The sequence below is a fragment of the Hippocampus bargibanti genome, linkage group LG13 (assembly GCF_051943395.1).
Source record: "Hippocampus bargibanti isolate YZ-2025 linkage group LG13, ASM5194339v1, whole genome shotgun sequence".
NCBI lineage: Eukaryota > Metazoa > Chordata > Actinopteri > Syngnathiformes > Syngnathidae > Hippocampus > Hippocampus bargibanti.
In genome coordinates, this window is record NC_142746.1 from 22,625,335 (window position 1) to 22,641,355 (window position 16,021).

The 16,021-nt window shown below is 46.2% G+C and overlaps 1 protein-coding gene across 24 annotated transcripts in view; it reads right to left on the reverse strand.

Moving 5' to 3' along the window:
• LOC148889753 (ankyrin-3-like) overlaps window positions 1-16,021 on the reverse strand; it is a 73,893-nt gene that overhangs the window by 48,060 nt on the left and 9,812 nt on the right. For 7 of the 24 annotated variants that reach the window (XM_089012731.1, XM_089012747.1, XM_089012721.1 and 4 more), the window contains exon 1: window positions 5,915-6,394. The exons of 2 other annotated variants lie outside the window; for them this stretch is intronic. In XM_089012731.1, coding sequence (XP_088868857.1) covers window positions 5,915-6,037 — 123 coding nt within the window. In that variant the 5' untranslated portion in view covers window positions 6,038-6,394. Of the gene's footprint in view, window positions 1-5,914; window positions 6,401-16,021 lie in introns of those variants that run through there. 15 more of the 24 variants (XM_089012734.1, XM_089012733.1, XM_089012727.1 and 12 more) reach the window with 9 other exon arrangements.

The following is a 16,021-nucleotide window of genomic DNA, read 5'->3' on the forward strand; positions in this document are numbered from 1 at the left end:
CTAGATAAATAAATACATACATAATAAATAAACAGACCAAAAATAAATACAATTTTAAAGGTTGTTGAAGTCAACAAAGTATTGAATGAAAATCGATGTACGTTTTGTAATTTTGGCGGTAGAGTTGTGTGATGAAAATGTGCGTCCATCCATCTTGGAAAAAAAAAAAGTCTCTCGTTTCGGTTCAACATTTGCCGCCAATTAATTCAATTAAAAAAGGGATGAAATTCCACCGCTCCGATGCCGATCAGAAGGCACGCACGCACGCACATCTTTCTTGGAAGGAGCGGAAGGACACGCCATCCCCAGCGTCACTCGGCCTCCAAAGTGTCCGCACAAGAGGCGAGGAAGACGCGCGCTAGCACCGATCTGGCATGCTAGTTGATGCGAGTTGAGCTTTAAAAAGGGAGACGATTCATTGATCAACGTGCTTTAGCCAATAAAATGGCGGAAGGGCTCATTTGGGGAGGCTTTAGCCCCAACTAGCCTAGGCCTAGCGCTAGCCCCGCAAGACAAATCACGGTTTTCTTCTTCTTATTAGGCCAACTTCGCCCACTAGGCCACACCCCTTAAAGGCAACCATTTGACACAAACGTCCCGCAGAGTGCGGAGTAATTACACTTGGAATTAAAATAAATGAAGTGAGATGAGAAAGTAGCGGTGAAATAAATGAAGTCAACGTGGCGAGTTGGAAGACATTTTCTTTTGTTTTGGAGGAGTGATGATGAGGTTTATCCGGCAGCAAATCAAAGCGATGACTCCTCCGAGAGCATTCAACAGTCAAACACTGGACTCCGGTGGTCACTTTGGACATCACAAGCCACAAAAACTCGGGTTTTTTCCTTCAATTTCAACACAACCAAAAAGGCAGCAACCGAATCGACTCAGCTCGGATATTTTTTTTAATTCCAATAACTAATCAATCAAACGATTCATTAAATAGACAGACATATTGAATAAAAAAAAAACATTTCTTTTTAGTCCCTTCATGCTTTCGACAGTTCTTTGGGCGGGATGTGGTTTTTTGTTGTTGTGTTAAAATGACATGATCCTTGCCATATCGTGTAGTGTGTTAATCTGCAATGTGAAATCTTCCAGAAACACACTAAATAAATGAATACATATATAAATTCATAAATAAATAAATACATTACATAAATAAATAGAGGAATAGATAGAGAGATATATAGATTCGCAAGCTAGCTAAATAGATGCGCTAGCTAGTTCGATACGCTTGTTAGATAGAAAGCCATACAGATAGCTAGATAGCTAGATAGATACAAGCTAGATAGATACCTAAATAGATAGCTAAATAGCCAGATAGCTAGATAGATAGTTAAGAATAAACAAATAAATAACTGGTTTGGAATGAGGGCAAGCTAAGGAAAGAAGTGCGCTGACCACATTCAATGATGCTTTGGCAGGTATGGAGCACCAGACTGTGGCCATCTGTCACCCACCGCCCCCCACCACAAATGAAAAAAAAAGATACACGCACGCACGCACGCTCACCAGTGCGCAAAGCAAACATACGCGTGGCGGTCAACATGTTCAATTTAGGGAAGGTGTTGTCATCCATCTGACACCGGGCCAAGGACAAGTGCAATGACATTCATGCTAACTAGCGTTAGCGCGTTCATGGTGTTTCACATGATGCGTTACCGTTAAGCGAGCTCGACAAAACTAAACGCTTTGTTTGAGGTTTTCGGCAAATCATCTTATTCGTTTTGTGTGTTTTTAGCTCGCGGCAGGAGGACGTCGCGTCGCGTTGGTGCACGACAGACATTTGAAATTGCGGGCGGCGGCGCTTTTACTTTCAAAGAGCGATGGCCGCCTCGCACTTCACAACAGACGACAGGGTGACAATTATTTCAATTCAAAAACTAGCAATGAGGTCGAGCACAACCAACCAACCAAATACATAAACAACAGAAACAACCAAAGAACTACAGACCATCGTGTGTTTTTAACTCATTCACTGCCAGACGATGTGCTAAAATGTGTCCTCTCCGGCGCCAGGGTTTTTGTCATTGCCACTGGCATTACAGGGCCCAAATAATATTGAGTTTCAGGACGACATAAACATCCAGTACAGCGGTAGAAATCGTAGGCTCTCTTCTTTCATCAGAAAAAAAAAGAGTTAATTCCTAAATGATATGTATGGTCTGGAGTAATCTGAGCTTGAAATGGGGGCGGCTGTACAAAATACAATACAATGCTTACATATTAGTGTACGTAGCGCTTTAACAACAGCTGAACAACGCTGGAATAAAGCGCCAACATGGAAAAAAAAGCAAATGCTGCCCCCTTGTGAAAAAGAAAAAAAAAACATCGCCAGAGGTCTGGCCGGCGCTTTATCGGCACCCAAGCATGAAAAAAAGCATAAATAAATTCGGGAATGGCGCTTGACGTCATATTTTGAATTTCAGATTCAATTGGCCAACGACAAAAAGCGCTTCTTCATTTTGTCCGCTAATGTTTTCGCTAATGGGGCATTTTAGCTTCCGCTCACACCAAAAAGTCCGCCAAGAGTGTCAACACAGCTGACGCACAGCTGACAACATGGCCATCAGCAACACACACACACACACACACACACACACACACACACACACGCACACGCACACGCACACGCGCACACACACACACACACACACACACACACACACACACACACACACACACACACACACACACACACACACACACACACACAGAGACTCCATGACAGCAGCAACGCCAGCGCCAACTGGTCAAAAGTCCCAACTGGGTTTGTCACATCCTCAGCAAAGCACATGCTGAGCGCAAGCAAAAGTGAGGCGCTAAAAGGACGCAGCTTTGTAACAACTTTCAATCTGTGCTGGAATATGAACACAAATCAAATGATATTCAGGCTTCCAACAGATAACGCTATCCAAGTTAGCATTTGTTCACATAGGGGTCCCTCTTCCCTCCGTTATGACCTCATTCACTGCCATTCGGGAATTGAAAAGCATGACGGGGAGCGCCATTCCCAAATTTGTTTGGGATTTGGTTTTTCTTGCGGGGAGGGTGCCGATAAAGCACTGGCCATGACCAATGTTTTTCCCTTTCATGAGGGGGCAACGTGTGCCTGTTGTCCATGTTAGCGCTATGTTGCTTAGCAATTTAAACGCTTTGTGAATAATTAGAATAATAATAGCGCACCCGCAAAAAAAAAAAAAACTGCTAATTAGGCCCGTTTTCATCCCTCGTGTTCACATAGCTGACGCAAAATCAAAAATATCAAGACAACCTTCCAGCTACAAGCAACCTTTTCGACACTAAATACCATTTTCATGCATTTTGTTGCCTTTAAGGACGCGCAACTCGAATAGCGTATCGGCTAGCAGATGACAAATCTGATTATTTGACCGATCGCGCTTTATTTTGACTCCCTTTTGCCCCTCCCCACCCCTCATGTCCCCACATCTCGCCGCCGCCATAATGACATCGTTACGAAGTACGGCCGTCCTCATTAGCGTGCGCTAATAATGTCAAGGTGAAATCTACATCGCCACGACGACCAAGGAATGCCGCCAACGCTTTGTTTCCACTTGGGCCTTTGGTACGAATTTTGAAGACGTCGCCACCGTCGGGGCCTTCCGCCGTTCTTTAGCTAGCTTTAGCAAGATACTCCTAACACGTTCCGGGTCACCGTCTTACATCACGTTTCCTTTTAAGATCCCAAATCAGAGCAAACGCATCATCGGAGCGAGCGCGGGGGGGACTGAGCATTCAATCACGTGTCGCCCAGGAGGACGAGGACATGCGCGAAAAGACATCTGTCGCCTTCAAATGACCTTTAGCTTTTTCTCTCTCTCAACCAAGATCAACTATTGGAGCATCATTGTCATATTTTCACCCCAAAATGTAATTTTCCCATTGGCTCTTGTTCGTCCCGTGTAAAAAGTTGAAAGTGGGGTAGGGGAGAGTCAGCTTAGCATTTAGCATTTATTGTTCCGCTAACGGCGCTCACTGGGACTTCTGGCTCGAGTAAATGTCATCATAAGGCGGAGATGAAAAAGAGAAGAAGCGACTTGGAGTGTTTATGTAACAGCGCACGAGGGCTATCCCCTTTCTCGTAAGCATTTTTTACAAGCTAGACGCCCAAAATAAGACAAATAATAAATAAAAATGTCAGCTAAATGGAGGGAGTGCAAAAAAAAAAGGATTCTGGACCAAATGACAAATTCATTCACTCACTCACTCACTCACTCACTCACTCAGTCACTGTGCTCATCAGTCGACGGATGACTTTCAGCCACGGAACATTCGAAGCTAATAATAAGCCAAGTCAAGGTGACATCATGGACTAAGTGCTTTCAAGTAAGACCTGACTGACATGCTTTTATTTCTATACCAATTTGACCATTGCAAATCAAAAATACCTCCCTCATAAAAGAACATGTTAGCGAAAGACTTTTTGCGTATTTTAACTCATTCGTCGCCAGACAATGTGAAAAAAAATGTGTCCATTACAGTGCCAGGGTTTTTGTCATTTTCACTCTAAATCCACGACCCACCGAATGTTGAGTTTTAGGACCACATCAACATTCAATGCAGGGTAATTTTTGCACATGGTCTGGCAGTGAATGAGTTAACAATGTTCACTTCTTAATACGAGTGCAATCCGGAGGTAGCTAACGTAGCGTCCGGTGACAGTGATGAGGGGCCCTGATGACTTGCTGAGGTCCAATAACAATGCTAGCAGCATAATTTAAAACCGACCCCCACCCCCACTCGTCACCCCCTTTGCCCTTTTGCAAAACTCTTCTTCTACTGTGCAGATGGTAGACGGTCGTCGCAAAAAAAACCAAAAAACTGATTTTTGTTTGAAAGAACGTCATACAGGCTGTCCCAAATTGTGTACGATAGGAACGCCCCCCCCCCCCCCCCCATCCTACGGAAAGCGCGTTCATCAATAAATGAGCGTCGGGATGCATTATACATGGCTGTCTTTGCATCGCTGGCGCACGACACTCAAAGAACAAATGTCGTCTGACTGGGAAAATCAAGTGCAGCCTGACACAAGGTTTTAGCCGCTCTTATGATCCCATTTGACGACATTTGTCGGGGGGGGGGGGTTGCCAGGAAGTCACGTCAAAGCCTCCGTGTAGGACGCAGATAGAAACAAGACAAGGGTCCTTTCAAAAAAAGACAAGCGGACAAAGACGCGCCATGTCGTGTACATCAACGGACAAGGTACACATCTGATTGGTCGCTGCACGTATCTCTCGAAGGACAAAATCCTTTTTGCACGTCCACTCTGATTTGAGCCAATCTTAAAGAGTTCTGCTTCAATTTGCTAAGAATCGAGTTGGCTCAGTGCACACACTCACAACGGCGCAGAGCGCCCATTTTAACTTTTGCACGCGGCCGCAAAAACGGCAGAATTCGTCCATCCCATCCATCCCTTTTCCAGAGCAATTCAGCCCTCGTTCGGGTCACGGGGAGCGCAGGCGCTAGGCCGGGGACACCTTGAACCCATTCGGCCGGAAGGAACCGATTTCACCGATGGAGCGCTCGTGTACAACCGAGAGCTTACAAAGACGTCCGCACTGTGAAGTCGGCGTGCTAACTATTCGACTATCGGGCCGCCGAGGGAATAATTCTGGCCTGGAATTGGATTGGCGGCAAAGTCAATGGCTCCGTGAGGGTGCGTGGCTCATTTTTGGGGAGGTCGCGTGGGAAAAGTTGGGGAAAGCCGACATGGAAACGCGACCGGAAGAGAAGAAAGGTGCGGCCAAACGAGCACACGCTCAAGGTCAGCCACGAAAAGGCTGCGCATGACATCAGGAAGAAGAAGAGATGACCTCCAATCGCACAGGATATGGCAAAAGTGTCAGCGGCATCCGGCGAGGGTGCCCCCTCGCCCGTCTCCCGCCCGCGTTACCTTTCTCTTCTGCTCCCGGGACGTCGCCCTCCGGCTTTTCCTGCGCTTCTCCTTCTCGTCCTCCAACGCATTCACGTCCACTTCCCCCCGATTCTTCTTCAGCTGGGAGGCCGCGTGAGCCATGATGGCCGACGGCGACGTTTGGCAACACGCGCGCCTCACCGGAGGTCCCGGTGAAGTTAGGCGACGGCTGTGAAAATGGGGGTGGGGGGGGGCAAACCCGGCCGGGACCTCAGCGGGAAAAATCGGGGTAGAAAAGGAAAGGGAAGAAAAAAGGACAACGGAGAAGCGCAGGTTCTGCTTTCTTTCTTTTTCTTGCGCTCGCTACATTGCTAACGTCCACGCGCGCTCTTCTTCTCATTGACTTGAAAGTGACGGACAGGAATCTTTTCCTCTTTGTCGCGTGACGACAAACTGGGTTGGAGGGAAGAGCGGCGCCAGCATCGCCGGCTCAGAGGTGGACGGAACGAACGAACGAAAGAAAGAGGGAGGGAGGGAGGGACCGGAGGGTGCGGTTGCCACGGTAACCACCTTCGCTTTCACTCCATCCTCCCAAACGGTCCTCGCGGCGCCGCCTTACGCACGTGTCGCCGTGAAATCGAACGCGAATGAATGAAATGAAAGCAGCGGGTGAAAACACACACATTCATTTTCATTCATGTGTTGTGGGGGCGCATGAATAAAACTTAGCACAGAGGTCATATACCCCCCAAAATATGACATAAGGTTCTGAGGTTGTATCAATCTATCTTGCTAGCTAGCTACCTATCTACCTAGCTAGCTATTATCGATCTGGCTGGCTATCTATTAGCTAACTATCTATTAGCTATTTATCTATTAGCTATGTCCTTGAGAGTTGCTTATAAATACTATGTATTATTAATAGCATCATTACTATTATCAGCTATCTATTAGCTGGCTAGCTAGCTAGCTTTCCATCTATTTGAGTTACTTCCGGTTTGAGTGAACGCTGCATGTGGCTCCCGCTGCTCACCCACAGAAAAACTGATCCTGTGACTGTCAAGTCACCTTGAGAAATTTGAAAGACGCTTATAAATGAAATGAAATGAATTATTATTATTATATTAATTATCAGTGAGGACCAGCAAAGACGTACGGATTTTCTACAAAATCTCGTCATCATTTAAAGGCTACTTTGCTTTAATTTGTGATAAAAAGTAAGAAAAACTAAAAGTGGCCGTGCTAGCAGATTAGCTGAGCGCGTGGCAGCCATCTTTGTGTACGTCACACAATGAATGCACGCGTGCGTCTTTAACCTGCGGATGGAGTGTTAGGGAGCATATGAACAAATTGCTGCTGGGCGAGGAGAAAAGAGACGTGGCGGGGGGGTAGAGGAGGGGGGGGGGCGGGAAAAGCCTCCAGGGACACAAAGCCCAGTGGAGTCCCGTGAAATTCACCCCCCCCCCCCACGTTGATTCTTTACAAAAGCAACCACCGGTGTCGGAAAGCGGCGATATCACTGAGGGGGTGCTTACTCGTAGCCCCCCCACCCCCTATTCGAGGGGTGTCACATTATGCCAAAGGATCGTGGCGTTGCTAGGCGAGGACCAATCGGGCGCTTGCCGGAGAGCGGAGAGGCGAAAAAAGGATTGAGATGGGGAGTGGGGGGGGGGGCGGGAGGGGGGGTTGTCTATGGGGTATGAAAAAAATGTAGAATTTTCATTGAATCTATGTTTTTTTTCATTGATAAAAGTCCATTCGGAGCCAAACAACTGGCAGATGGAGAGTAAACCCCCCGCCCCTATTAACCCCCCCCCCCCCACCCAAGGTCAATTCACCACACTAAATGTACGCACTAAAAATCAATCAATCAATAAAGAAAGAATCCCACTGATGATCCCAGATGCCCCCCCCCCCAGATCACAGCCACAGGACCCAAAAAGACCCCCCCAAAAAAAAAAAAAAAAAAATCATCTTTTTATCTGTCCTCATAAGGAATCCAAACCCAGAACATTTCGATGTGAGGCAGACACGCCCACCACAAATCCAACGTGCTGCCTAAATTCAAATACTATAAAGGCTCCACTCAATCCTCACACCATAAAATGCTATCTCGCTAGCTAGCAAATCTATTAGCCATCTGACTGGCTGGCTAAACATTTTGTATTTTTGCAACAATCGGGGCACACTTCACAACCCCCCACCTAAAGCCCCCCCGCGCACGTTTGTTTTTAATACCAGTGAGTTCCTTTCGTTTATCACTCGGGGAAATTCCCCACAGAGCAACATTGACCTTTTGAGCGCATCCTGGTTGGGGGGGGGGGGGGGGGTTAAACAACAGATTGGGGGTAGGGGGGTCGAGTTTGACAGGTCACACAGAGGCCGCACGGTGAGTAATTAAGCTAATAGCTTTAATGATATTACAGCTTGTCTTCACGATGCTTTTGAAGCCTCATTGCCCCCCCCCCCCCCCCGGAGTACATGATTAGAATTTAGGCTTAATTTATTGATGTTCGTTTCAAAATAAATTGGATAACCTGCTTCTAAAGAATTATGTGATTTTAACATGAGCGTAAGCCATTGCACATTATATTTTATGAAGAAAATAATAAACTGAATATCTGTAATAATAAACAGGAAAAAATAGTAAAGATAATAATATCAGCAATAATAGACATGTTTTTTTTCAGAGAGCACCTTTACATTAAAAAGGAAGTAACAAAACCATAGTCTTTGGAGCAGAGTGCACTTAGCTAATGTTGTACTCTGCTGCCCCCTAGTGTTACACTCCACAATGCCCAAAACATGCTTGAAATGGATGTGCTTCACCGAGAAAACAACAAAAAAAAAAACACATTTCAAAACCCCGGGACTTATATCCCTCTTCATTTGACCGTCTACTCCAATTTCGCGGCATTAAAAGCTAATTTTAATGAGATGTGAACATTCCCGGGAGACGATTAGCGCTCAGGCTAGGCTAGCAAAAACAACAACAACAACAATCTGATAGAAGACAGAAAGAAAGTGAAAGGTCGAAGGGCAAACGGCCATATTGACTGATGGGCAATTAGAATAAGGGTGATTAGCACAATGCCTAGATATACTCTACGAGGTGGGCGTTTGGGGGAAGTGCTATGAAAATAACTGTACGGATTTCAAAGACGGACGGATTCCCTTTGATGAAAAGTGGAATCAAGTTTGAAACACAAAAGGTTTCCCCTCAAGTTATCTGACCCCGCAGGCCGCCCGCCATTTTATGGACACATTCCCTTGAATGAGCCCCCCCCCCCCCCCACTTCCTCTTCATCTTTGAATTCATTACGTCTTCCTTCTCTCCGCATAGCGCAAACGTACAACCCAATTTCTCCCCCCTCGAAACCTGGCGAAATGTGTCCCCCCCTTTAAACAAAACAAGAGCAAAGTGTCCTTGCGCACGATGTCCACGGAGGGGCAGCCAGACATTTGCAGAAGAAGCAGGGGGGCATTTTGGGGGCCGTGTCAAAACAAGGTGCCAAATGACTGGTCGCCGGGGATCATTTTTTGTTTTTTCTTTTTGTCGCGCTGCATGAGGATAAATGCTCAACAGATTTGTTGTTGTCTTTTTGTCCACTCCGATCAGCCCCCCCCCCGATACAACAATCACAATGGAGGTCCCAAATACTAAAGGGGAATGGTATTTTTTTCCCCCCTATCGTGGGACAAACTGCTGCTTATTTTTTACATTATTAGGGTGTTCTGTACAACCACCTATGTCCAATACTTGTCCATTTTGGACTGTTGGACAGGTGTCCATGGGATCAAACGACAAAAGTTACAAATACAAAGGTTTCAAGAAAAAAACATCAATGTACGGCGAGGAGGCAAAGACAGCAGGTGACATCAAGATTGCTAAGCGGACATCAAGGCTGCGCTTGAGCGTCATTGAGTGCATTTCTTGAAATAGGCATTGTCACCATAGCTCCTTTTACAAACATTTCAAAGGGAAAGAGAGTTGTTTGTCCCTCACATGATGATAGATTAGAAAGAATGGATACCTCTGGCCGCGGAATAATCAAAAACACACGAGAACAATCGGTCGGTGAATGAAGAATTTCATCGGGGCGGGAGAGGCCATTTCACAATGACAAGAGGCGTGCAGAGGTGGAAAAACGGATGAAGAAGAAGCTACAATTTCACAGTCTGTTAGCAAGCGACCCTGGTGTCGGCCTGTCACTTATAGCACACTTTTCACACTCAAAGTATTAAAAGCGCCATTTCCGGATTCACCAACTGATGACGCCTCATCGGTAGCAACCGGGGGTTCGGTAGCTTGGACGAGGACACTTCAACATTGTCGCAATGTGCGGATTGGAGAAACGGCCCCCACTCCCTTGAAAAGCAGCCACTTCTATTACACCGACGGACCGACTGACCGAACCGCGCGGATGACCAACCAGGAACCAGATACAGACCAGATAGGGACCAGATAGGGACGAGATAGGGACCAGGTACGGACCATGTACAGATCAGATATAGACCACGCACAGACCAGGCACAGATCAGGTACAGACCAGCTAGAAGAATACATTTCATTTCTAAGCGCCTTTCAAAACTCTCAAGGTCACTTTACAGTCACAGGATCCGTTTTTCTGCAGGTAAGCAGCAGACCAGACATAGACCACGTAAAGACTATGCACAGACCAGGCACAGACCAGACACAGACCAGGTACAGACCAGATATAGACCACGTATAGACCACGCACACACAGACAGACAGACTACGGGAGAAAGCCCTTTTTCAATTAATCGCATCCCTGAAATCACAACCCATGTTGCCGAGGAGTTGCAGGAAGTCCAATCACATTAGGACTTTCCCAGAAATTGCATTGCGGACAAAATGATGGATGAGCAACGGCAGGAGGGAAGATCAATTTAGGCATTAATAAAACATTGTTTTCCAATTCCAGCGGTTTCCAGAAGGCCTGAGTGGTTCTTAATTGCAAGTAGGTTATGAACGATGCTCACGTTTGTTTGACTTCCGCCGCGAAAATGCACGAGAAGAACGTCGAAGTTGAGACTTTGGAGCCAGTCCAAAGACGAGCCTTTACAAACTTTCACGTGATTAGAAGTAAATGACGACGCAGGTCTGAGGATGTGTGGAATTGGAGTGACGTCATGCTCGCCTACAGATGAACAGGAAGCGGCTGCGCAACAGCGCGGGAGAGTCCCTTGCTAATTCCGACTGGGAAGAAACCATCCGTGGGCGAGGAGTTATATTAAGAACCCATTTTTAATCAGCGTTCTCTTTGGAAAAGGATTCATGTCACATGAGGGTCGGAAAGAACGAAGATGGGTGACTTCAATCCTGTCGAGGGGGCACAAGTACTCAAGGGTGCTACATAGGATGCGCCACTTCCTCATCGGACGTACGACAAAAACTGCGCTTTAAATCGGTGCATGTTAGCAAAAGTAATGCTAAAAACAAAGGCTTTGAAGCAAACAACAACAAATTACAGATTGACTGACTAGACCTCATTCAAGGTTGGCACAAATATGCTAAACGGGAAAACATTATTTACACATTATGTGAGTCGCCTAAAATTAAAAAACTGATCTGAAGTTTACCTCAAGGTTAGGAAAATATCAATGGCATCGATGTGTAGTATCAGCCCGCTATTATTACTCTGACTGTTGTTGGTATCGGCACAAATATCGCTCTGATAATTCAACTGCCTTTGCACATTTTTGGATGACATTTTCCTCCGGTGGCACGCCTTGACATTTTTGAAAGTTATCCCCCCCCCCCCCCTCCGTCTCAGACAAAGTAGCGTCGACGGCATGACATCATCGCCACCCATCAAAGTGCACGTCTGCGCTCACGTCTGCTCCGTCTACCTTGAAAATGTTTCCTCAACCCCCCCGTCTTCCGTCTGACAAAAAAGGAGGTCAGATAGCGGAAAGCTATCATTTTATGAATTAATATCCACACGCAGACTCAAAAGCGTGGATGGAAGCGCGGTTGCCTGAGCTAAATAAAATATGGCCAGATTTGCTCTGGATTGGTGCTGGCTAACTAGAAGTTCGAAGGAAGGGGGTGTGGGGGGGGGGGTTGTGGTAGCGGTAGCGCCGCCTTTACACATTTGATATCGCTCCGCGTAGAAATAATAAAATATACAATTTCAGCACAAGTCTTCCGGAAAATACAAATTTGAGAACACAAACGTTACCATTTACACGCGTTCATGTCGATCATTTTCTTGTTTTCACACTTTACGGCGGTTAAATCTCTGCTATTTTTTGAAAGCAGCTTATAAATCAGAATCAGAATCAGAATCAGAATACCTTTATTCGTCCCGCAATGGGGAAATTTGCACATAAATGAAATGTATGATGATTATTCGATTTCCATCATCGCAACTTGTGCTCCCTCTCGTGGTACCTGAAAGAATCACTGAATTATATGTTCAGACGGTGTCGCAATGTACACCGTCGAATGTCTCCCTCTAGTGGTCGAGAGTGGAACTGCACCTAAAATTGAGGCAACGACGAACCAATGTCCGAAATTATACAGTAAAGTCTGGTTATATCGATATTCAAGGGAGTCCGAAAAAATATCGATATAACCGGGACTATCGATATATCCGACCCTGTTTGCATGTAATTTTCTCCGTGAGTGCATAGAAATAGTATCGCTATAACCGGGACTATCGATATATCCGATATCGATATAACGAGACTTTACTGTATATCATTCATCAAATTTGGTGTATATATAAAATTTTAAAAATTAAATATATACAAAAAACGTAATTAAATATATAGAAACTTCAACAATCGACCATGTGATGGAGTTTGCCAGTCATTTAGCCTCCGAGTCTATTCAACATTTTGAATGGATTTCGACTTACGACCATTTTGAATTACAACCGTTTGGTCGGAACGGAACTCGGTCATAAGTCGGATGTTACCTGTATTTAAATTATATATAGATATATCGGATGGAATTAGCTTGAATACGTTTTTTGTCATTCCAAGCGATGATGCGTAACGCCCCCCCCCCCCTTTTATTTGTATATTTTTAAACGTTCCAGCAGTGCAGATTAGCAGCATGTCGATAGCTCTAATGAGCCGCTTCTGACGATGGCATAATAAAATGAGCAAGGATCATCCGTGCTCTCTGATCCCGTTGGCTCCAAATCTCCTATTCCAGACTTTGTCCGATGAAAGATGTTTAATCGATGTGACCCCTCCCCCTTTTTTTTCTAGTAAAGTCTTAATTTGCCCGTTGGATCACAAATCACATCGCCTCAATCTGTCACGCAGAGTCCCGTGGGATTAGACGGCTACCCGCCGGCTTGTGGTGGCGGGGGTGGGGTCAATGCGAAGAGGGTTTTTATCCGCTTGCGACTGAGACCGCGCCGGCTAAACAGACAATTAGCTGCCACTTTCATTTAGCAGTCAAGCACGTCTCCCGAATGCTCCTTAGCTAGCGGAGGTGGGTTTTGACGCGAGTTTTTAGCGTGATGCGGTTGAGCTATCGGGGCCTGCTTGAGCCAAAGATCATGATTTATTATGTCCGCGAGAAACTCGAGAGGTCTCAGGTTTAGTTCCCGCGTGACGAGTTGATATCGTGTTTCACCTCCAAGTCCAGGGTGCTGTTCATGACAAGCTTCCACAGCCAAAGAACAGAAAGTGAGTAAACAAGAGGAAACCGGGGACAACAACAAAAATCCGAACGGCGGAGCAGATGCGAGAGATTTTCAGCCTGTGAATTCCCCAAGGTAAAAATGAAGACATTTGAGACAAGTGGGCGCTTTTCTAAGCACGGATGCGAAGATCGCAAGTGCCGAGATGAGTCTTTTCTTTGGCGATGGAACGGATCGATGGCGTTTCCATTGATTTCATAGGGGAACGATGATTTGAGATACAAACCACTCCAGCTGATCGCTGTCTAAGTGAACTCATTCACTGCCAATGCCTGAATTCATTCAGGAATTAAAAAAATATTACGTAGATCGCCATTCCCGAATTTGTTCAGGTTTTGGTTTTTCTCCGCTACAGCGCTGGCCAGACCTGTGGCAACATTTTTTTCCTTTCCACAAAGGGTAGCATTTACCTTTTGTCCAGATTAGCACTTTGTTCCAGCTTCAGCTGTCGTTAAAACGCTATATAAATCAATATGTATGGATTGTATTTTGTACATTTGCCCCCATTTCAAGCTCAGATAACTGCAGGTCCTACAACTCAATAACATATTTTTGCACGCTGTCTGGCAGTGACTGAGTTAAGCTAGCGCTGCAAATAGGTAAGGGATCTCTCCGTTGGCTGCGGGTCATCATTGAGGAAGTGTTGCGGTTGGGCGAGTGCCCTCCCCGGGACGCTGGGCAACCAAGACGACATTCCGCTTCAGATCTCGCCAGTGATTTCTTCACGAGTCCGTCCAGTGAGGGAGGGGAAGGGTCCGCTCGGTCCGCTTTGGATGCGGGAAGCCACTTCCTGTACATCGGCTCATCATTCCGCCGTACTTAACGGCAGTTCAAGGCTCGCCAAGGCAAGATGGAGCGATGGCTCGGACGGCGTTTGGCCGGCCGTGAACTATCCGCCGTCTCATTAGCAGCTGGAGGTGGTCACATTGTGCCGCTGTTATGGCGTCAACACGCTAAGCTAGTCGCCAGGACGCACATACTGGCAATATACTCATCCAAGTCAATCAATCAATATACTCAAGTTCCCGTCCCGGAAACTCTCTCATTTGAATGCCTTGCGTGTCAAATTTCTGGTCCATCTCCCACAGTTATAGCCACTGTATATCGTCCCCCTAAACCACATCGTGACTTTTTAAAAGACTTCTCAGCCGTCCTCACACACCTCTCCACTCTGTCACCAAATATTATTATCCTTGGGGACTTCAACATACACATTGACAATTCCACCCATCCCCTCACCAAAGACTTTATTTCCTCATTGGAGAGTTTTGGCTTACACCAATTCTCTGATTTCCCCACGCATATAAAAGGGCATATCCTGGACTTAATATGCTGCTGTGGTTTTACCCCCGCCAACTGCACAGCAAACGAACTTCCTGTAACGGACCATTTCCTCGTCTCATTTAACGTTCCCATCACACTCTCTCTCCCCAAGCCACCGCGCATCATCACTTATCGGAACATCCAACACATTGACACTGTCACCCTCACTGCAATGGCTGCCAACCTCAAACCGGACTACAACTCCCCCCCTGATGAACTTGTTTCCCAATACAACATGGACCTTGCACACATGCTCAACACCCTTGCTCCTGTTAAATCCCGGTCAGTCAAATTCACTCGATTCGCCCCTTGGTTCACCGCCCAACTCCGCTCCACCAAGGCGAAAACTCGGCAGCTGGAAAGACTTTACAGAAAGACCGGCCTCACCACCCACCAGGACATGTACACAGCTCACCTCACCCACTACAAGGACTCTATCACACGCGCAAAATCGGAATACTATTCTGGACTGATTGATGCTAACAGTGGGAATTCACGGACTCTGTTTTCCCTATACAACAAAATCATTCAACCCCCTATCTCTCTCCCCCCACACTTTCACTCCTCAGACACCTGCAACGCACTACTTCTGTTTTTCACTGAAAAGATCAACAAGATCCACCAGCACCTCGGCTCCTCTGTATCCCCCCCCTCTCCCAACCTTCCTACTCCCTATCAACTGCTGTCGTCTTTTGAACTCCCTCATCCCTCCTTACTTTCTGACCTCATCACCAAGTCCAAGAATTCCACCTGTCAACTTGACCCCCTCCCTACTGTCCTCATCAAATCTTGTCTACCTGCTCTCCTCCCTTTTATTTCAGCTATTATTCACTCCTCACTGTCCACTGGAATTGTTCCTGTCCCTCTTAAAACCGCAGCTGTAACACCAATCCTGAAAAAACTTGGTTCAGATCCCAATGATTTCAATAACCTACGTCCAATTTCGCATCTTCCATTTATCGCTAAAATTCTCGAAAAAACCGTCGCCTGTCAACTCCACTCTCACCTCACTCACAATAACCTCTACGAACAATTCCAGTCTGGTTTCCGTCCCCGCCACAGCACTGAATCAGCCCTCATAAAAATCACGAACGACCTTCTCATAGCAGCAGATACCGGCTCCCTCTCTATTCTCATC